Raw genomic sequence first — 22,956 nt, 5'->3', positions numbered from 1 at the left:
CATACGTGGCTGTTGGGTGAACTTTGGACAAGCGTGCTTGTCCATGAACAGAATGGGTTTCCTTCCTCATATTTTCCTCTCTTCCCCAGCTCATCAAATATGGAGTTATTAGCACAGATGCTCTGATCAGAGATCTGATTGACTGGAATACACTGTACATCGCTGGACGCCTGCACAAACCAGTGAGTGATCGAGCATGCTCCACTGACGTGAGACCAAGGACTGGGACACTGAACAAACAGCTCCGTCTCTCCTGGTTTCCAGGTTGGGACGGGGGCTGGGGGAGTGTTTCAGTGGAAACACCTCTACTTTCGGGACCAAATGTTGCTCCCTCTTTGCTGGAGTGAAGCAGAGTTGTGGCAAGTGAGAGAAGCTCTTTTTAATGAATTCAGGAAAGTAATAGTAATGGTATTTAAATGACTTGCCCAAGGTCACACAGCATGTACGGGGTGAAGCCAGGATTAGAACCCAGGACCTCTGACTCCCAGGCCCGTGCTCTTTATACTAGTCTGAGTCCGAATATCGTAGCTGCTGGGGATGATATATTAATCATGGTATTTGTTAAGCGCTAACTTGGTTCTAAACGCTGGGGTAGATACAAGGTTATCAGGTTGTGCCACGTGGGGCTCACAGTCTCAATCCCCATTTTCCAGATGAGGGAACTGAGGCACAGAGAGGTTAAGTGGCTTGCCCGAGGTCACACAGTGGACAAGTGGCGGAGCCGGGATTAGAACCCATGTCCTCTGACTCCCAAGCCTGGGCTCGTGCCACTGAGCCACACTGCTTGATGAGAATGCTTTCAGATCAGTCAGCATCTGCTACCTCCTTAAAAGGAGGTAAGTCATTGGACGCAACTTCCATCAATCAGTGGTATTTGTTGAACGTGTACTGTGTGCAGAACACTGTACTGAGTGCTTGGGAGAGGACCATACATGATCCCTGTCCACAGGGAGCATACAGTTTTGAATTTGGTATAGAACGACTTCGCCCATGTTCAGTTAAACTAGAGATTAACTGCACTTGTACTGTATTTTACACCCATACCCGACCCTCACCCTGGGGACCCGATCTTACTTACCCAGCCTGACTTGGCTCCATTCGTTCTGGCAATTTTGATTCCCGAGGGGTGGTACTAGTCACGGACTCTCCTGTCGGGCACGTCGACTGGGCCCAAATCCCGAGACTCAGGTCCGAGAACCCGTGTGGAGAGTTGATGGCTTCTACAGCACCACTCACATTCTCTCGTCCCCGCCAGCCAGGTTCAGTCGACCAGGGTCTTTATTGAGAAGCAGCATAGAGTAATGGATAGAGCACAGTCCTGGGAGTCCGAAGGTCTTGGGTTCCAATCCCAGCTCCACTACTTGTCTGTTGTGTGGCCTTGGATGAGTCACTTCACTTCCTCCCTGCCTCAGGTACCTCCTCTGCAAGTTGGGAATTAAGATCACATGCCCTCTGTGGGACAGGGACTGGGTCCAACCCGACTTGCTTGTATCCACCCCAGCGCTTAGTACAGTGCCTGGCATGTAGTAAGCACTCAACAAATGCCGTTATTATTATGATTGAGCGCTTACTGTGTGCAGAGCACTTGACTAAGCACTTGGGGAGAGCTCAGTGCAACAGAGTTCATAGACCCGTTCCTCGCCCACAGTGGAGTCCCCATGGGCCGTGGAGCGCGTTAGCTAATTGTTGTATTGTAGTCTCCCAAGGGCTTAATACAGCGCTCCGCACATGCTAAGTGCTCGATAACTACCACTGATTGATGAACCGATTGACGCAGGGCCCATTTGCGGCCAAGGCAACCGCAGCACCACAAACAAGCAAGCCGCTGTCACGCCATGCCCCAAGTGAGCCTCTCCATCTTTTTTGAAATCTCTTCCGGAAGACAGAAATCAGCACGCTGTTTCTTTTTGCGTCTGTTCGATTGAAGATTGGGGTTGGATCTCGGCTGTGATTTAGCAAGTCACCTTTCCTAACTTGAACCCGCATGGAAACACCGATTACTCAAGCCCCATCCACAGCTTTACCGTTGCCTGCACACAGGTTGGGTAAACTGGGACTGTGCAGGCTTCTGCTAGAAAGGTACAAGAGATGTCTAATGACCATTACCTAAGCGTGCTCTTAGGTTTCATTCATTCAGTCGTATTTATTGAGTGCTTACTGTGTGCAGAGCACTGTACTGTGCGCCTGGAATGGACAATTTGGCAACAGATAGAGACAATCCCTGCCTAACAATGGGCTCACAGTCTAAAAGGGGGAGACAGACAGCAAAACAAGTAGGCAACAAAACAAGTAGTCAAGCACAAGGTGGCTTGTGCTGGCCTCCAGGGGCCAGCACTCACCCGTCACCCGGGACAGAAATGGAAGCCAGAAAACATCTCCCTAAAAGGGAACAACAGTGACATTATCATGGCAACGGGTTATGTTAAGAAGAAATTTTTTAAATGAGGCTGACTAGAACGCTCTCGCATTTTACCGTACTTGAGAAGGATGGGATTAAGTTTGAGGAACTGAAATATGTAATTAAACTGGTTCCAAAAACTCCTAACAGTTGGCAGATATAAATGTTTAAAGGGAAAGCTTTGAGTTCTCAGATTTGAGATATGGTTTCATGCCCATATCTCCCCCATCCTTAATAAGCCCTCCTTTGACCCCACTGCACCCTCCAGTAATTTCCCTGTCTCCTTACCATTCCTTCCAAACTCCTCAAATGAATTTTTTACTCCCACTGCCTCTACCGCTCCTCAACTCCCTGCGATCTGGTTTCCGCCCCCTCCACTCCACAGAAACGGCTCTCTCCAAGGTCACCTGTGACCTGCTCCTTGTCAAATCCAATGGAGTCTACTTCATCCCGATCCTCCTATATCGCTCAGCAGCCTTTGACACTGTGGACCACCCCTCCTCCTGAAAACACTATCTAACCTTGGTTTCACCACCACTGTCATCTCCTGGTTCTCCTCCTATCTTTCTGTCTGCTCTCTCAGTCGCTTTCACCAGCTCCTCTTCTAACTGTGCTGGGGTCCCTCAAGGTGCAGTTCTGGGTCTCCTTCTCTTCTCCATTTACTCCCACGGCTTCAGCTACTAGCTCTACGTTGGTGACTCCCAAATTCACCTCTCCAGCCCCAGGCCCTTTCCTTCTGTGCAGACTCACATTTCCTCCTGACTTCAAGCCATCTGAACATGGATAGAGCACAGGCCTGGGAGTCAGAAGGCTGAGTTCTAGTCCCAGCTCCTCTACTTGTCTACTGTGTGACCTCGGGCAGGTCACTTCACTTGACTGTGCCTCAGTTCCTTCATCTGTAAAATGGGGATTAAGACTGTGAGCCCTATATGGGGCAGGGACTGCGTCCAGCCCGATTAGCTCGCATCTACCCCAGTGCCTACAACACAGTGCCCGGCACATAGCAAGCGCATAATACCACATTATTATTATTATTGAACTCCCCAAACTCGCTCCTCCCCCACGACTTTCCCATCATTGTTGTCAACACCACCATCCTCCAGTCTCTCAAGCCTGCAACTTTGGCATAATGCTGGACTCACTTCTGCTTCAACCTTCATGTTCAGTCCATCACCAAATCCTGTTGGTTCTGTCATCAAACCTGTACATTGTACCCCTTTCTCTCCATCCAAACCACTACCATATCCCACCTCAACTACTACTCTTCATTGACTTCCCTGCATCCCCTCTCCAACCTATATATCATTCTGCTGCCCACATAATTTTTCCAAAAAAAAAAAATTGTTCTGTGCATATTTCCCCACTCCTCAAAAACTTCTAATGGTTGCCTAGCCATCTCCACATCAAGCAGAAACTCCTGACCATCTGCTTTAAGGCAATCAGCTCTCTCCCTCTTATCAGTCCTTGCCCACATCACTCCTCAAACACCAACTTATTGACTGTGCCTCAAACTCATCTTGCTCACTGTCAGTACCCTGCTTATGGCCTCCCTCCTGCCTGGAAACTCCCCCCACACCCCAATATCTGACCGACCGCTTCTCTCCGCATCTTCAAAGCTCTACTTAAAAATCATACCTCCTCCAGGAAGCCTTCCTTAACTATCCTCATCTCCCCACCTTATTCTCCATTTTGCCCCACTTATGCACTTAAGTCTGTATCTCCTAAGCACTTCAATATTCACTCCAGCCCCCAAAGCACATATCATTATACTCTTTTGCTTCCGTTACCTGTAATTTATTTTAATGGCTGTCTTCTTCACTAGACTGTACACTCCTTGGGTAGAGATTGGGTCTGCCTACTCTGCTGTACTCTCTTGAGCACTTAGTACAGTGCTCTGCACACATAAGCACTCAATAAATACCATTGTTTTATTTATCGATTGTTGGTCTGCCTCTACCAGTTTAATAGTGATTGTAATGTTTTACTAATCTTCCCTTGTGGACTAGAAAAAATTCAGGGTTGTTATAACATCCTCAGTAGCCATTAGAAACTGGCAGATTTTCATATTAAGTGGAAAAGTTCTGGGCAGAAAAAAAAGAATTATTGCTAGTGGTTGAACTCCTCCATTTTATACCTTCCACATTCAGTCTGTCCCTAAATCCTGCCAGGGCTTCCTCCACAATAATTCCTGGATTCCCTCCTTCCACTCCACACTTAGAGTTGCGACCCTGGTCTAAACCCTCATCAACTCCTAGCTGGAGTACTGCATCAGCCACCTTATTGGTCACCAGGCCTCCGCTTTTCTCTTCTTCAGTCTATCTACACTCTTCGGCCCAGATCATCTTCCTCAAATGCCCCCTTCCTTGTAAGTCTCCAGTGACTAACCGTCTCCTTCAACATCAAAAACAAACTCCAGACCGTTAGCTTGAAAGTCCCCAAAACTCGTCTTTCTGCTCCTTCTCCCACTACACCACAATTCTCACTCTTCACTTCTTCCAACTCAACCTTCAAAGGCCTCTTAAGAAAGCCATTTCTCCAGGAGGCTTTTGACGACGAATCCTCAGCTCCTGGGTCATAGAAGTCTGTCAGCCACCCTAACCTTCATGGGCAGAATTGCGTATTCTACTTCTTTGTCCATCTTTTGCTTCCTTTTGTTGTTGCCTATAGTAGCTCTAGACTATCTGTATTTGCCTGCCTGTCCCTGTAGATTGTGAGCTTCTGGAGAGCAAAAATGACCCTGTCTTCTTGTATTTAATTCTCCCAAGTGCTTAGTACCCAGTGCTTTGCATTCAGTAGCTGCTCAATAAGTACTAATGATGATGAGGATGAAGAACATGAGCTAGATCTTTGATCCCTAGTTGGTTTAGTGGCTTTTGCTTCACGTCTGTGCGTTTCTGTAAAGCTTCTAAGGCAACTAAATGAGAAAGGAAGCCACTTGTGAATTTTTCTTTTTCTTAACACCCCCCCCCCAATCTTAAAACATGCATGAAACTATCTAATTCTGCTTTTTAAAGTCACTCATTCAGAGATTTTCTGCGTGGTAGTTATTCCGTTATCTGTGTGGTGCAGGGTAGGGCATCCCAAGAGGACACAAATGGCTATTCACAAATGCTAGAACTCTCTTTTTTTTCCCCCAGGCCTCTTTCTCAGTGCCTCGAGAATTTACTGGTTTCTCTCTCCTCACGCCATATTCCCATTTCGCCTTGCGTTGAAGAAGCCGATCAGCACAATAGCAGACTCTTCAGAACTCGCTTACTTTCTTTTAAGTAAGGATGCTTTATTTTTTGCTCTCGATCCTAAAAAAAAATTCTTACGTAAAAACTTGCCTTTGAGAACAAATACCTTTCTGTTGAACAACTCAAGAAATCTCCACAAACCGTAATATTTTTTACGGTATATCTGTCAGCTTGTAAAATAAATTATTTTCAAAGAGTTTATATTAAGAACTAGCAAAAAGAGATATGGGGGGAAATTCTGAAAAAAGATGCATGATAATTACAATAAGGAATTAAAATTAGGAATTAAAATAAGGAAAAACAACAATTGGGTTATGGCAAAAGTAAATGGGTTCAATAACGTGGCTTTGGAGAAAGGCAAAGTGGGGTGGATACTAAATTAGATGAAGAGAGGAGGAAAAAAATAAAGCAAGTCTACAAAGCCAGACCAGCGAGTAAGAGGGCTAGAGGAAGATCGCATTTAAAAGATAGGATGGAAAAGTAGAGCAGGGAAAATATAGAATGGGTTTGAATGGACCAAACATGTTTTTTGACCAGGAATTTTTGGTTGAAAGATCTGTTTTTAGCTTCAGTTTGCTCAAGGCCAGCCTAACACTGAATTTGAATCTAGCATCAGTAGTGCCTGAACCATGCAGGTGAAAGGACTAAAATAGTCCTGGGCCCCTCTTTTTTGGGGCTCCCAACTAGAGGAGCTCCTTGGGCAGAATCTATCCCTCTGCACGGCCTCTCCCTGCCTCCGCGTCCACCCCAAGAACCTGTATCTCAGCACATCTTCCTGGCTGGCAGAGAACTTAAGACTTTTCACTCTCCCTGCCCTCCCACCACTTGCTTACCACGTCAGCAGGCTGAACTACCTCAGGGCAGGCCTCAAAGTGCAGGCAGGCTGCTGACGGAGACCACAGGAGCATTGGCCTCCTCAGATAGTGGCCCTCACGGGGACGGACTTCAGCTAATTGGGAGGCACGCAGAAGGACACGACTGCATCTTAACATTTTTCAGCCTTCCCGGGCTGAGTTGTAACAAAAAATACTGGAAGCGGTTCCTGCTCACTCTCGTTGGCAGACCGGCCACTCAGATATTACGGATTCTATGAACTTGACTCCTTTCAGTTGACTAGAAAAAGTGGAAGAGACAGATTGAGGCAAATTACATGTTGTTACAGGTCTTGAAGTAATGGAGGATGAAGAAACTTTGGAGAGCCTGATGAGCTCTGTAAAATCGCCAAGCAAAAAGTAGCACAAAATATTTGAATCCTTTTCATTAAGTCAAAATCTGCAACCCCACAAACCTAAATGAAATGCCGCATATTTAGAAGAACAATCCAAAAACTATCTTGAAATGTAGTCTAGGAAAATACATGGTATTTCCCTGATCATCCCACTGATTACATAACCCTCGGTAAACATCACAGATCGGGTTTTACCAACTGTCAAATTATTTTGATAATACTTAATGTGAAAGAGCGTCCAAATGCTTAATTAGGGACTTTGAAGTCCTTCTAATTGCATGGACCATAAAAGAAAAATTCATGGTTTCATTATTGGATAAGTAGCCTGCTCCAGGTAATGATGTATAGGAGAGTAATTTAGCAAATAATGATTAAGTAAGCTCTAGGATGTGACATTGGGGGTGGTGGGGGGGAGAGGGGTCTTCTATTTGTGTAAATAGCAGCATACCTCAGAATGTTAGAAAAAGAAGTTCAAAAGTAAAAATCTCTATACCCTATGTCTTTTTTAAAATGGTATTTGTTAAGCACTTACTATGTGCCAGGTAATGAACTACCCCTTTAATTCTTTAGTGACTTTAATTCTTCCTCATGGTGTCTTTAGTGTAGTGTTTCTGTGACTGTTATACCTTTCTGTTGGAAAGAACTAATTTAACCTTCTATTGAGTCTAACTGTTCATCTTCAACTGAATATAAATGTAGACCATCCTTGAGTTGGGTGCAGGCAAGGAAGTTATGACTTTGGCAGAAGCCTGCAGAGGAATTTATAAATGCTGATTAAATACATCTCAGAAGGGCCCAGCAGCAGGAATAATAATAAATATGACCTTGATTAAGCACTTATTGCTAAGCAATGGAGTAGATATGCAAGGATATCAGAGCAGACATAGTCCCAGCTCCATATTTGGCTTACAGTCACTTATATCCTTATTTTACTGTTTAGGTAACTGAGGCTCAGAGAGGTTGAGCGACTTGCCTTAGGTAATCCAATAGGCCAATGATGGATTTGGGCCTTGAACCCGAGTCTCCCGACACCTTGTCCCATCCTCTTTCCACTAGGCCTGCAAATCTCAAGGCTCTCACTCTCTATTTGTTCTGGATCTGGATCCTTTAAGCACTGGATAGTCACCCCATCCTCAGCCCCACATTGCACTTATGAACATATCCATAATTATATTAATGTCCACCTCCCTCTCTAAACTATAAGCTCCTCACGGGCAGGGAACGTGTCTACCAATTCTTGTATTCTTCCAAGTGCTTAGCGCAGTGCCCTGCACACAATAAGTGCTCAACAAATGCTATTGATTGGAGAAGGTGGAAAGATGCTTGTCTAATGAGTAACCGTCAGAGCCGCCTATAGCGCACTGAAGAAAAGTAATGTGCAAGGGGATTGCGGAAATCACTCTAGGACATGTTTGTGTGCAGCATGAGATTTCTGCAGATTGCAAGGGTGAAGATAGATTCTTCAGGAAGCCTAGATTGCAAAATGTTATTTTACAAAAACAATTTGGCTCTGATCCTTTGTTCCAAAATACTGAAGTTTGAGAGAAGGTAGTGTTCTAAACTGGCTTACTCTCTAAAATTCCCACTAAATTTAATCCTGTAACATCATTATTAGAATCTGGTACAGGTGTTTTTGACCTTGGTTATCGTGGTTGATTAGAGATGAGGCCTACTCCTTTCCATAGGTCAAGGTGGGTCTTAAGTTGGATTTCTAATCTGAAATAGGAAGCAAAGAGGGACTCACATCCTGAAAGGAGTCAGAGATGAATTCTTGGCCTTTCTTTTTTTGCCTTAGTTTTAATTCCTTTGGTTCAGATCCCGTTACTTTATCTCAGCCATCGCTGTCGGCACAAAGATTGCTACTGAGGCACATCACTCCCCTTTGTCATTGTTGAGGTGGCACTTAGAGCATACAGATGGAAATCCAACAGAAGGAACCCATTTGAAGCTGAAAATTCACTTTATGAGGCACATGTAAACTCGTCCTCTAGACTGCGGGCTCGTGTAGGCAGGGAGCGTGACTACTAATTCTGTTGTATTGAACTCTCCTAAGCGCTTAGTACAGTGCACTGCACAGAGTAAGCACTCAGTAAATCGATGAGATGTGTGTCTTCATTGCTTCAACTCAGTCTCTGCACCCCTTCCCCTTCTACTGGTGGATACAGAACTTTTGCTGTTGTAATGCTCTATGAATGAAATCCGGTTTCCCTCTAGACTGTAAGCACATCGTGGGCAGGAAACAATTCTGTTGTAGAGTACCCTCCCAAGTACTTAGCACAGTGCTCTGCACACAGTAAGTGCTCAGTAAATACCATTGACGATGATCTACTTTTTCAGGTGAAGATCCTGGCACAGAAGGAGAACGGTGCGCTGCGATTTGCCCTCGGTAAGAACCTGAAGAGTGCAGTCACAGCAGCTTTCCTCATGCTACCAGAAAGCTTCTCTGAAGAAGACCTCTTCGTTCAGATTGCCGGACTCTCCTACTCTGGTGAGTAGAAATGCTCCCCAGAGTTTTGGCTGAGGATTTGAGGCCTGGGCTTCAGCGAGGCCGGGTAACCCGTGCACGGAAGCCCACCGCTTTCTGTAATATAGGGAATCTCCTGAAGGGTCAAGGAGACAGAGCAGTGCACTATTTTAGGTGCAGTTGCTTGGCTTGGTTGGGATTGGAGCTCTCCTGGGCTCCTGCAACCCCCAGTTTCAGATCAAGGGGTGCAGCACGATAACTGTCCAATTATTGTGGACTCTCCGGCAGTGAGTCCAGATCTAGTTGGAAGTCCTTTGGGGTACACTTCTTTGGGGGCTGCTAGGGATGCTTCCAAAGTATCCCCACAGTGTATGAGCTCTTTGTCTTATGCCATCGAGTCGACTCGGACCCATAGCGACACCACGGACACATCGCTCCCAGAACGCCCCACTCTCCATCTCCGTCGTTCTGATAGTGTAGCCATAGAGTTTTCTTGGTCAAAATATGGAAGTGGCTTACCATTGCCATCTTCCAGTAAACTCGAATCTCCTCCTTCGACCCTCTCCTATCCCGCAGCTGCCCAGCATGGGTGAGTTTTGACCTGTAGCAGGTTGCCTTCCACTCGCTAGTCACCGCCCCAGCTAGGAATGGAATGGTTAGGCCTCTGCTTGACTCTCCCTCCCGTAGCCGAGACCGGTAGAGTACTGGAAACGCCCCGGGTGCGACTCTCAGAGGGATGTATGAGCTCACACGCTGCAAATTTCCCAGAAGCAACACTCACCCCCACTACACCCCTCAGGACAAGGAGTGAGTCTCAAGCCATTTAATTTCAGGACTGGGCTCACTTGCCATTTGGTTTGAGGTTGGATGCGATCGTCAGGCCGACATGGGCAGGGGGCCCCTGTATCTAGAATGGGTCTGAGGTTTCTGGCCCCTTCAGGGCTCTGCCATAGTTGCTCAATCGCACAGGTCTCCTTGACAGGACCTTAACAAATCCCGTCATTGTTATTAAATTACAGGTAAGGGAAGTGATCAAGTGTAAGGATATGTACATGGGGGGGGGGTGTATGTACTTAAGTGCTTAGGGGATGAGATTAAGTGGCACAGGTGAGGCAGAAGAGGGGAAGATAGGGTGGGGAGATGAGGTTAGTCAGGGAAGGCTTCCTGGAGGAGAGACGATTACAGTAGGGCTTTGAAGATGGGGAGAACACTGATCTGTCATATGTAAGAAACGTGGCAGGCCATTCCTGTGTAGAAGGAAAAGTCTTCGGGCTGCAAGATTGGGCTCTTATAAGCAGTTTCCTGTTCCCTCCTCTCTCTCCCTCACCACTCCTCCCTTTGCCAGCCTGACAGGTCAGTCTGACGACAGACATTCATCAGGTAAACTGAGGTTTGGTGTGGGGAGCTTATAAGCACTACCCTCGTCTGAAAATTCCAGAGCGGTTCTTAGGTTGTCGATTCTAAGTGAGGGTCTGTTTGACCTTGTCTCTGTTCTGACTAGGTGACTTCCGGATGGTGTTTGGAGAGGAAAAATCAAAGGTGCAGAATATCGTCAAACCCAACATAGCTCACTTTCGAGAGCTCTACAGTAATATCCTGCAGGAGAACCCCCAAGTGGTGTATAAACTTCACCAAGGCAAGCTAGAGGTAAACAGACATAAGGAATCAGGATTCCTTATCTGTTATTTTATTACAGTTCTGCTCCCCTAAACCAAAGACAGAATAGTGCTAATTACCCAGGTGAAATTGGGGCTCTCCTGTTAGCCAGTCCCGGCCAAAAGAAAATAGCCTTCCCTCGAATTATCAGGAAGGTGCTCAATTCTCAGAAAAAAGTTTTTCCTTTAGTTGCATAGTCCTAGAGAATTCCGACTATTGGAATAGTAGATTTGACGGGTCAAACTTGAGACTTAGTTGGCCTACTGGCCAAATCTCTTTCCCTACCCAGCCCTCTCTCTCATTCAGCATGTAGTTAAAACTCAGGCACTTCCTTGGAAAGTCACGTGCTTGCTGTGGGAGACCAGCTGTACAGCCAACTCGTAGAATACACTTTATTAAGATTAACTGCATGCCAGGCTAATGATGGTAGATCATTGCATTCTCCCAAAATATCCTGGGGACATGATTAATCATTGTGTTGGGCCAGTGCCTGGAAAGTGCCTTGAAAACCATTAAAAAAAAATCATCAGCATATTTTTTTTTTTTTAAAACCTGCCAGCTCTCCTTTCACAGATAGTAACTTTTTTTTTTTTTTTAAAAAAAAAGCAATATTGTTATCCCAGTAATCGCCACAATTCCTTCCTGTCATTCCTCTATAGACTCATTGAGCGAGGTGTCTACACCTGCTGCCTCCACTTCCTCTCCTCCAATTCTCTCCTTGACCTCCTCCAATCTGGCTTCCACCGCCTTCACCCCACAGAAACCACCCTAAGATCACCAATGGCCTCCTTCTTGCCAAATTTGACAGACTCTACTCCATCCTAGTCCTGCTTGATGTCTCAGCTGCCTTCAACACTGGAGACCACCCCCTTCTCCAGGAAACACACTTGGCTTCACAGCCACTGCCTTTTCCTGGTTCTTCTGCCTGCCCCTTCTCAGTGTCTCTCTCAGGCTCCTCCACTGCCTCTCACCCTCTAGCTATGGGAGTCAGGCTGGGAGGTGACCCTCAAGCTTCAGTTCTGGGTACCCTTCTATTCTCCATCTACACCCACTCCCTTGGAGAACTCATTTGCTCATTACACAGATGATTGCCAAATCCACCTCTTCCCTTCTCTGCAGTCTTGCAATTCCTCCTACCTTCAGGACATCTCTACTTGGCTGTCTCGCTATCACCTCAAACTTTACTTTTCTAAAACCGAACTCCTTGATCACCTTGCCCCCCTCTACCTTTACCTCCATGATTTCCTACTACAACCCAGCCCACACACTTAGCTCCTCTAATGCCAACCTACTCACTGTACCTCGATCTCACCTATCCTGCCGCGACCCCTTGTCCACGTCCTGCCTCTGGCCTGGAGCTCCTGTCTACACATCTCCATCAGACGATCACTCTCCCCACCTTCAAAGCCTTATTAAAATTACATCTCCAAGGGGCCTTCCCCAACTAAGTCTTCATTTCCTTTTCTCCCACTCCCTTCTGCATCACCCTGGTACTTGGATTTGCACCCTTTAGTCACCCCTCTCTCAGACCCTCAGCACTTGTGTACATATCTGAAATATATTATTTGTATTAATGTCTGTATCCCCCTCTAGGCTGTAAGCTCGTTGTAGGCTGGGATTGTGTCTACCAGCTCTTATATTGTACTCTCCCAAGTGCTTAGTACAGAGCTCCGCACACAGTAAGTGCCCAATATGATCGATCCTCATCTTCCCACCCAAATCCTCTCCTCCTCTGACTGTCCCATCCCTGTAGACAACACCATCACCAACCATCTCACAAGCCCCAAACCGTGGCATTATCTTCAACTCATCTCTCTCATTCACCCCACGTGTGCAGTGTCATCAAATCCCATTGTTTGGAAGGAGAGAAAAGGGCAGACTTTAGCAATTTTGTGATGGTTAGATACGAAGCACTATCCCAGCACTCATCCTATCCCGCCTTGACTCCTGCATCAGCCTCCTCGTTGACCTCCCGGCCACGTCTCTGCCCACTCCAGTTCATGCTTCACTATGTTGCCCAGATCATTTGTCTTTAAAACACAACAAACAAAAAAAGACACCATTCAGCCTGTATCTCCCCACTCAAGAACCTCCAGTGGTTACCTATCCACTTCCACATAAAACAGGAGCTCCTTACCATCAGTTTTAAGGCAGTCAGCTTTCCCCCTCCTCCCTAAACTCACTAATCTTCTTCAACCCAGCCATCACACTTTGCTCCTCTAATGCCAGGCCTCCATCTCATCTGTCTTGCTACTAATCCCTCACCCACCTCCTTCTGGCTGGGAACTCTCTCCCCCTTCGTATCTAACCAAGCATCCTCCCCACCTTCAAAGCCCTACTAAAATCCCAACTTCTCCTAGAGGCCTTCTGTACAGCCTTCATTCTCACCACTCCCATTGCCTCTATGCTTGATCTCCATCCCACCCTCAGCCCCACAGCACTTAGGTACAGATCCTTATGCCCTGCCATTTCCTCCGTCTGTAATTTATTTTAATGTCCATCTCCCACTCTAGTCCTTAAGCTTTTTGTGGGCAGGGATTGTTTCTGTCATTATTGTTTCATCCTCTCCCTAATGCTTAGTATTGTGCTCTGGACATAGGAAGCTCTCAATAAATGCTATTGATTGAATGAGTCTTTGCTTTCCTGGGTAATTAGATGGGTGGCTATTTACAAGGCCAATACTTGCCTCATGTGGATTTGTCAAAATGACTTTCTAGTTCTACAGATTATCATGAGATGGGCCTGCAGGGAACAGGCCTCCCCCTCTACTCTTCCACCCAAAACTACCCTGCTATTACCTCAGGGTAAGGGAACAGAATCTTAGAAGCCATAATGCTGTTCTGGCATCCTTCACCACTATCCAACCTATGCCACCTTTTTTTATGTTATCTGTTAGGCACTTACTATGTGCCGGGGAGATACGAGCTAATTAGGTTGGACACAGTCCCTGTCCCAAATGGGGCCCGGCCTTAATCCCCATTCTACAGATAACAGAGGCACAGAAAAGTTGCGACTTGCCCAAGGTCACACAGCATGTACGTGGCAGAACCGGGATTAGAACCCAGGACCTTCTGACTTGTGGGCCCGTGCTCTACCTGCTGGGCCGTGCTACTTCTTGAGCTACAGGTCAGGATGCATCTAGAAATTGCAGGTCTTGTGAAAGCCGGTATGAAATTAGCTCTGGCACATGTTAACATTCCCTTTTCCTTAATGTTTGAGGAGGCGTGGGAGTGATGCTGAAGGAGGTGAGGCGCCAAAGCAAGGGCAGCATCCCATTTTTAGCGGTAGCAGTGATGTGATATTTGGCATTAGCTCATGGACTGTTTTCCCAGACTGCACCATAGAAGTGGTAACTTTAAATATGGCAGCATCAAGGAAGTATAGGGAATTAGATGGATGTGTGTTTGGCCCCCGGAGGTGCTCTAACGGGACAACATGGCCTAGTGGAAAGAGCCCAGGCCTGGAAGTGATGAGATCTGAATTCTTGGCCACTGCCCTGCTATATGACCTTGGGCAAATCCCAACCTCACTGGGACCCGGTTCCTCATCTGTAAAATGGGGATGTGACAGAGTGTGATCCCCTTGTGGGACAGGGACTCTGCCCAATCTGATCACTTTGTATCTACCCCTGCATTTTGCACATTGGAGCTCAAAGAAAGTGCTAATTATTAAAGAAAACACACTTTAATCATTTCTTGAGTCACAGGATTCCAGTCGTTTTGTTTACTTGTCTTTCAACTGAATGTCTCCAAATGCAGGTTGGAAATACATTCTTGCTCCCAGGGCACTGCTTTAATGGCAAAGCCACTTATAAAAAGCAATTATACCCCGTTATCCTGTAGTGTGGGGTTGTGCTCTTTTAGAACCCCACATTAAAGAAAACTCACACTGGCATACTTACACATGTCCGACACTATACAAATACGTATAGCCTTTTTTCGACCCCACATTGAATTGCTTCCCATATAGGCTCGAATTATTGGGATATATTACCTAATTTATCAGCCTAATAAGAGTGCTCTGAAACAATAGATGGTCAAGATACAGATGATGATGCCAAGTGTTTTGGTTTTTTTTTTCCAGTAATGTAATAAGTTTTATTCTAACACACCAACAATTTGGCCTTATAAGAGGAACTAGTCTTCTTCTACAGAAAGAAAACATTTTAGAAGAATGGGGCTTTATGATAGGATCAGAATATCCCCAAACCCATCTGCATCTGTTTAGTCCAAGGGGAAGAATCCAATTGCTAAGGCGGCTGGGTATGTGTTTAATCTTCAACCACTCTTAAGGCATTGACTCTCCTGTCTTCAAAAGCACTTTTTTTCCTTTTATTCAGTTAGATAAAAGTCCAGAAGGTCAGTTCACTCAGCTAATGACTTTGCCAAAGACCCTGCAACAACAAATAACTTATATCGTGGACCCGCCTGGAAAGAACCGAGATGTGGAAGAAACCCTATTACAAGTCGCTCACGATCCTGATTGTGGAATATTGGTACAACAGGGTACGTTTTGGAAATTATTACATAAGCGATGACAGTACAAGGGCAGCGGTCAATAGTATTCATTGCTAGGCTGTAAGTTCTTTGCGGGGAGGGATCTTGTTTATCAACTATTGTACTCTCCTAAATACTTAGTTCAGTGCTGATAGGTGCTCAGAAACCTACTGTGTGCAGGGGACCGTATTAAGCACTTGGGAGAATCTCTCTCCACTCAGAGTGTAGGTTGGCGTAGATGGAAGTTAGCATGCCGTGTTGTAGTAGGAAGTCAGCAAGGTAAGATTGGAGGAGGCAAAGTGATTGAGTGCTTTAAAGTCAATGGTAAAGAGTTTCTGTTTGATGCAGAGGTGGATGAGCAATCCCTGGAGGTGTGGGGAACATAGACTGAATTTTTTGTAGAAAAATAATCCAGACAGCAGAGTGATGTATGGAGTGGAAAGAGACAGGAGGCAGGGAGGTCAGCAAGGAGGCTGATGGAGTAGTCAAGGAGGGATGGGATAAGTGCTTGGGTCAGTGTGGTAGTGGTATGGATAGAGAGAAAAAGGAGGGTTTTTAGCAATGTTGTGAAGGTTGAACTGACAGGATTTGGTGATGACAGATTGAATGTGACTTGAATGAGGGAGAGGAGTCTAGGAAAATGACAAGGTTACGGGCTTGTGAGACAGGGAGGATGGTGGTGCTCTCTAGTGATGAGAAAATCGAGAGGAGGGCAAGGTTTGGGTGGGAAGATGAGTTCTGTTTTGGAAATGTTAAGTTTGAGGTGTCGGCAGGGCATGCCAAATAGAGATGTCCTGAAGACGGGGAGATACAAGACTGCAGAGAAGGAGGGAGATCAGGACTGAAGATGGAGATTTGGGGAAGTCATCCACATAGAGGTGGTAGTTGAAACTACAGGAGCGAATGAGTTTTCCAAGGGAGTGGTGTAGATGGAGAATAGAAGGGGATCCAGAAATGAGCCTTGAGGGACTCCCTCAGTAGGGTGGGAGGCAGAGGAGGGGCCCGCAAAAAGAGTCTGAGCAACCAGAGAGATAGGAGGAGAACCAGGAGGACAGTTTCAGTTAAACCAAGATTAGATAACATTTCCAGAAGGCGGTGATCCACAGTGCCGAAGGCAGCTGAGAGTAAGTAATAACTAAGTGGTCTATCAATAGCCCAGTAGGCTATATATAAGGCTTACCAATTCCCTCCCCCTTTTGGCAACTTCAGGCTTCCGGCCTCAGTTTCTGGTGTACCAGCCCAGTTCCAAAAACGGTAATAGGAGCATTCACACATGTACAACCCCCCCACTCCCTTTCCAGGCAAAGGATGCATGGATACTTCCATGCCATTTTTGGACCTGTTCCTGGTAAGCAATGGGCTTCCAGAATCATCCCCCTGCTCCTGACTCACCTCTGTAATAATAATAATAATGTTGGTATTTGTTAAGCGCTTACTATGTGCAGAGCACTGTTCTAAGCGCTGGGGTAGACACAGGGGAATCAGGTTGTCCCACGTGGGGCTCACAGTCTTAATCCCCATTTTACAGATGAGGGAACTGAGGCCCAGAGAAGTTAAGTGCCACAGTCACACAGCTGACAAGTGGCAGAGCTGGGATTCGAACTCATGAGCCCTGACTCCAAAGCCCGTGCTCTTTCCACTGTGCCACGCTGCTTCTCCCTGCTGTAAAGGGGTGTGGGTTGTCCCCTAGGCTGATTTCTCCTTGAGGCCACATCACCTATTCCCAATTCCTGTTTCTGGAGGCCAGGGCCCCAGAAATGAAGGTTAACTTGGGCTGTGGGCAGGGGGGGAGGACTCACCCTCCTTCTTTCCACCACTCTGCATGCACAGCACAAGCTGATAGGGTGATGCAGCCCCGGAGATGAAAAAATCAGGAAGTCTGGGAAGCAGAACATTAGCCCCCAGCTCTGCTCCCCCATTCATGGTAAAAAAACAAAAAACCAAAGAACACTCGACCAGTTCAGTTTGGAGCAATCGACCAACCTTCCTATGGCTTGTATCCAGGACTAGGTGTCGTGGACAGAGAGTCTCTTGCCCATGAAAATATAGTTGGACACCTTCCCATTATTCAGGGTGAGCCTCTGCCACTTGTCAGCTGTGTGACTATAATTATTAAATGGCACTGCTGTCTCTCCCTCAACAAGAGATTGGTCCATGACTGCCTCCGTCGCATAGGACTCTCATTTAGGCTTGGGAGGAAAGAGGAAAATGTATAAACCGCTGTCAACGGAACATGTGCTTCACTTGGTTTAGCAACAATAGCAATGGGTTATGCTGAACCATTCCCACTTCTTACCCGAAATCCATGTCTGGTGGTTGTGGAACAGAATCTCCCAAGCTCAATCAGCAGCAGATTCTACTGCTACTACTACTCCTACTCCAGAAGGACTTTTAGAGGAAGGGAGAAACAGTTTGGCCTAGTGGAAAGCACAGGGGGAGTAAGAGGACCTGGGTTCTAATCCCTGCTTCGTCACTTAGCTGCCATGTGACCTGGGGCAAATCACCTGACTTCTGGGTGTCATTTTCCTCATCTGCAAAATGGGGATTCAATACCTGTTCTTCCTTCTACTTAGACTGTGAGCCCCACATGGGATCTGATGATCTATCTACTCCAGTGCTTGGCACATAAGCACATAAATACAATTATTATTATTGGAGACCAGTGGGTTTTTAGCATTAAACAGCTGAACATAGTCCTGCAGCTCTGAGGGGGGCTAGTGCCATATTGACCATCTCTTAAGTGCTCCCAACACTCATGGGCAGTAGAGCCAACGGAGTAGTTTGGGTGCCACTTCATATCTGGGTGGCACAATGGCAAGCTTCTGAAGTGCTGACACCTACAAGCAGCTCTAGGAAAATGCTGGTGAGGCCTTATCGAAGCTCAGATTGCCCCACCAGGTATGTTACCAACAGCCAATGGGTGTTTCTCCAACATAATAAAGGTATTTGTTAAGCACTTCTATGTGCTGAGCACTGTTCTAACCACTGGGGTAGATACAAGGTAATCAGATTGTCCCACATTTAATCCCCATTTTACAAACGAGGTAACTGAGGCACAGAGAAGTTAAAAGACTTGCCCACGATCACACAACTGATAAGTGGCAGAGCCAGGATTAGAACCCACCTCCTCTGATTCCCAAACCCATGCTCTAGCCACTAGGCCATGCTCCTTCTCCAGGGAGTATCTTTGGATTATTAGGTGCCTCTGGGAGGTCTCTCTCATTTAGGATGTGGGGGAAGACCATTCTAAACTGATGTGTCAGCCACTCGATGAGCAGAAGTAGATTTTTGCTCATTTAGCTTTCTAGTCATATCTTTTTTCCATGCTTTGGCACCATCACAGAGTCAAAAAAAAAAAAAAATCCTTAATGACAGCTGCCTTCTCAACATCATTATGTGTCCATCCACATTCTGCTAGGCTCCTTTCTCTTCATATTTCACCCCTGCGGGGCTTGTTAGTCAATTGTAAAATTGTTCAGAGTACAGAATTTCTACATAACTTCATAGAAATAGCTTTTGCTTAGGTAATCGACTGGCTTATTAAAGTAACTGGCTAAACTGTAGTTATTGTTTTGTGTTGTAAGTGCCCAAATGACTAATATCTGGGTCTTATGTCCTTTTCTGGGCTGTGTACAGGTCTTTCAGGAATTGTGCGCCTCTCTAGCATAATGCAGAGTGCCAAAGGAATCCTCACAGCTGGTAAGAGTTTAAACCTATTTTGGTTTGACATCCCATGGGTATGCAGAAAATATATTTGGGTGATGATGAAGTCATTTTATTCCTGATGAACCTCCTGTTTTGTTGATATTTTTTAATGCAGGCCAGATTTTAAGCCTTCATAGTTTTGGGGAATTTTGTTAATAATAAGTACCTGGTTTCAGAACTTCATTGGCACTAAAAATGGTCTTTTCCTCATCAGTATCTATAAATGTCATTATAAGCACCACCAAATTAGCCCTTCAAAAAACTCCTTTATTCAAGGGCCTACTTTCAGAAGAGAGCTAGTTGACCCTTTTTGTAAATCAAAAAAAATGCATTCAACTTTTGGTGGTTCACTAGGATGAAAAAAAAAATATGGCAAATAAATGGGTCTACAATGTTAATATTACTGTCCATGCTCCCCAGATTTATGGAGTGCTAAGGGTTTATCCCGAGTCTGAAGGGATGACTACCCACCTGCCTTTTTATTTCAGAATTATTTTCTGCAACAAGCTGCCTTTTTATTTCCAGACTGCAGGGGACAGGACTTTCATCCTATTTCCCTGGACACTCTTCTAGTACATAGAGGAGTCGTGTGTGATTTCCCTCCCCAATATACCAGTTTGGGTGTTTCTGAATGGCTTTTTTTTGTCATTAATTTGGGAGAAGAGTTTTTTAATCTTTTGCAGGGTTGTTCCCATGATTTGCTGTCTTGTTGGATTTCCAACACCTGGTTTATCACCCATGGATTTCATTTTTGAGCATTTTTTAAAAATAGTATTTAAGTGCTTACCATGCATCAGGTGCTGTTCTGAGCTCTGGGATAGATACAGGGTAATCGGGTTGGGCACAGTCCATGTCCCACATGGGGCTCACAATCTTAATCCCCATTTTACAGATGAGGTAACTGAGGCCCAGAGAAGTTCAATAATAATGTTGGTATTTGTTAAACTCTTACTATGTGCAGAGCACTGTTCTAAGCACTGGGGTAGATACAGGGTAATCAGGTTTTCCCATGTGAGGCTCACAGTCTTCATCCCCATTTTCCAGATGAGGTAACTGAGGCCCAGAGAAGTGAAGTGACTTGCCCAGTCACACAGCTGACAAGCGGTGGAGCCAGGATTCGAACCCATGACCTCTGACTCCCAAGCCCAGGCTCTTTCCACTGAGCCACGCTGCTTAAATGACTTGCCTAAGTCCACAGAGCAGGCCCCCGTGGCAGAGCTTGGATTAGAATCTCACTCCTTCTGACTCTCAAGCCTGCAGTCTATTCACTGGGCCATGCTGTTTCGCAAAAAGATAAAGTGGGATAGAACAGGTCTCAACCATCCTAAAACCGTCCCTGTACAAATTCTCTCCAAGGTGGACATATACCCCAGCCTCCTGCTTTCAGTCCTTGCAACAAAGCTTATGACTGAATCCTTTTGAATTTGTTCTGCAGGCAGTATTTCAGAAGGTGCTTTGGCAGAGGCTATCTACCCGAAATCCAAATTCAGGCCTGTAGGGTATCCCCTTTTGAGAGGATGTAGAGAAGGAGCGTGGCCGAGTGGAAGGAGCACCAGCCTGGGAGCCAGAGGACCTGGGTTCTAATCCCTGTTCTGCCTTGTGTCTGCTGTATGACCTGCGGCAAGTCACTTCACTTCTGTGCCCTCAGTTACTTCATCTGTAAAATGGGAATTCACTACCTGTTCATCCTTCTATTTACACTGTGAGTCCTAAGTGGGCTAAGGGACTGTGTCCAGGCTGATTCACATCTACCCAAATGTTTAGAACAATGCTTGGCACATAGTAAGCACTTAACAAGTACCATTATTATTACTAGGGTGAGAGATTCTATCGAAGCAAGTTTTTGTCATTTATGCCTTACACTGAAGCATCTACCTAAATAGCAAGTATGAGAACCTGGTAAGGTGGGGGGGAGTGGGAAGGAGGGAAGGAGCAAAAGGATGAAGCCAGGCAATGGTACTTTTTGAGCACTTACTATGTGTAGAGCACTATATTAAGTACTTGGGAGAGTATACTACATCAGAGTTGATAGACCTGTACCCTGCTACTGTATAGAGCACAGGTTTGGGAGTCAAAAGGACCTTGGTTCTAATCCTGGACTCTGACACTTGTCTGCTGTGTGACCTTGGGCAAGCCACTTCACTTCTCTGTGCCTAAGTTCTGTGAGCCCCATGTGGGATATGGACTTTGACCAACCTGATTACTTTGTATCTACCAGAGTGCTTAGAACAGTGCCTGGTACACACTAAGCACTTAAGTGCCATTAAAAAGAACCAAGAAAACCCCATCCAGGTGGCTCCATTACCAAGCTTCTGATTTCAGCCAGCAGGTTCAGGGAGCTGGAGACAGGGAGGCAATTAGGCATGATTTCCTGGACCTGCTCAACTACATCTCCAAACTTTTCAGCCAGTGTGAACTTGTTTTTTTCTTCCCAGCACCCCGGAAACCACCACCAAGCCCCAAGTCTCCCAGTCTACTGTTGACCCGCTTTTTATGCCAATTTATCCTGGCCCCAAGTTTGCATGATAATGAGCTTTTATATACTCAGGCCATTTAAACTCATTAGAGCCTGTTGTGATTACAGCTCCCTTAACAGAATCTTCTTTATCCAAGGTTTCTTAATTGACAAATTACTTTCCACCAGTTGTCTTTTGCTAGTAATGGGAAAAACTTGGGCCCAGTTTCCCTGACCTCACTTTGTATCTTTGGAGGCTTTATGGTTCCCTCTTTTCTCTTCCAGGTGTTGGGAAATCTATGGTTTACAGTTCGAGGAAAGTGTACAAGATGTGGAAGGGATGGTTGAGGATGACATCCTGACATTTCTTGCTTTTGAATATTCTGTGTACAGAAGAATAAAGTAACTGATCTGTTTTGTCAGAACACGATTCAATCATCTGTCTGTTGCTGCCTTTTGTTTCGCCAGAATGCCTGATTTTAACTCAAGTGGGAGAAAGGGAAAGTTCCGGCTGTGTCCGGAGGATTGACTAGTTTGAACAAAGTGGATTTCATGCCACTGTTTTCACCAGTCTGACTTGTTTGCGATTAGGACTCTTGAATCCCAAACGTGGCTTCACGGAATGATACCAACTGTGATCTTGTGATTGTAAACTGAAGTAAACCAGTAAAAGCCAAGGTCCACCCAACTCAGTACTTAGAGTCATTAGGACTTGTCTCACATCATAGGAATAGCTTTACTTGGAGTCATTGGCATGATGTACTGGAAAGAATACTGGCTCAGACTAGGAAATTGGGTAGTATCACTGACCTATGTGACCTTGAACATGTCACATCTCTATCAGTTTCTTCACCTGTAAAGGAGATTACCCCCACCTGGCAATCTCTACCCTATGAGGTGTTATGAGATGTGAGAGATTATAAAAAGCATTTTATCTAAAGAGCTTTTCAATAACATATCAAGAAGCAGTCAGTTAATAACTTTTAAAAAAGGGATTGTCTTAGATACTTTAGTCAACCAGATCAGTGTTTCTGAAGTCAGAGGTAAATAGGACCTAGGGTTGGAGACCTAAGTTAGGCTTTTCACCTGCACTTACAAGTTCTCTTTGAACCTTAAATTGCCAATTTTGAACCAGATCTTGTCTCTGGAAGCAAGTGGACCGGTCACTGGCCTCAGATTTAGAGAGGAGCTAAAAGAGGAGCACTCTTAATGCTTTGTGGCAAGCCCCATGTGGGGGCAGCTTCTCTCCCCATGGTTGAGTGCCAGGGCAGTTCAGACCAAATCTATTGATGGTATTTGTTGAGCACATATGTGCAGA

General features: G+C 45.6%; 1 protein-coding gene across 3 annotated transcripts in view; it reads left to right on the top strand.

The window, feature by feature from the left end:
* TAMM41 (TAM41 mitochondrial translocator assembly and maintenance homolog) overlaps nt 1-22,073 on the top strand; it is a 28,819-nt gene extending 6,746 nt beyond the window's left edge. For 2 of the 3 annotated variants that reach the window (XM_016228254.3, XM_016228255.3), the window contains exons 3-8: nt 90-182; nt 9,200-9,350; nt 10,828-10,973; nt 15,322-15,487; nt 19,115-19,177; nt 21,924-22,073. In XM_016228254.3, coding sequence (XP_016083740.2) covers nt 90-182; nt 9,200-9,350; nt 10,828-10,973; nt 15,322-15,487; nt 19,115-19,177; nt 21,924-22,000 — 696 coding nt within the window. In that variant the 3' untranslated portion in view covers nt 22,001-22,073. Of the gene's footprint in view, nt 1-89; nt 183-5,535; nt 5,665-9,199; nt 9,351-10,827; nt 10,974-15,321; nt 15,488-19,114; nt 19,178-21,923 lie in introns of all 3 variants that reach the window. The other variant, XM_029051988.2, reaches the window with a different exon arrangement.
* Nucleotides 22,074-22,956: the final 883 nt, after the last annotated feature.

Source organism: Ornithorhynchus anatinus, chromosome X1 (genome assembly GCF_004115215.2).
Source record: "Ornithorhynchus anatinus isolate Pmale09 chromosome X1, mOrnAna1.pri.v4, whole genome shotgun sequence".
In the NCBI taxonomy this organism is placed as follows: domain Eukaryota; kingdom Metazoa; phylum Chordata; class Mammalia; order Monotremata; family Ornithorhynchidae; genus Ornithorhynchus; species Ornithorhynchus anatinus.
The sequence above is the reverse complement of the archived record's forward strand: the minus strand, read 5'-3'. Positions and strand labels throughout refer to the sequence as shown.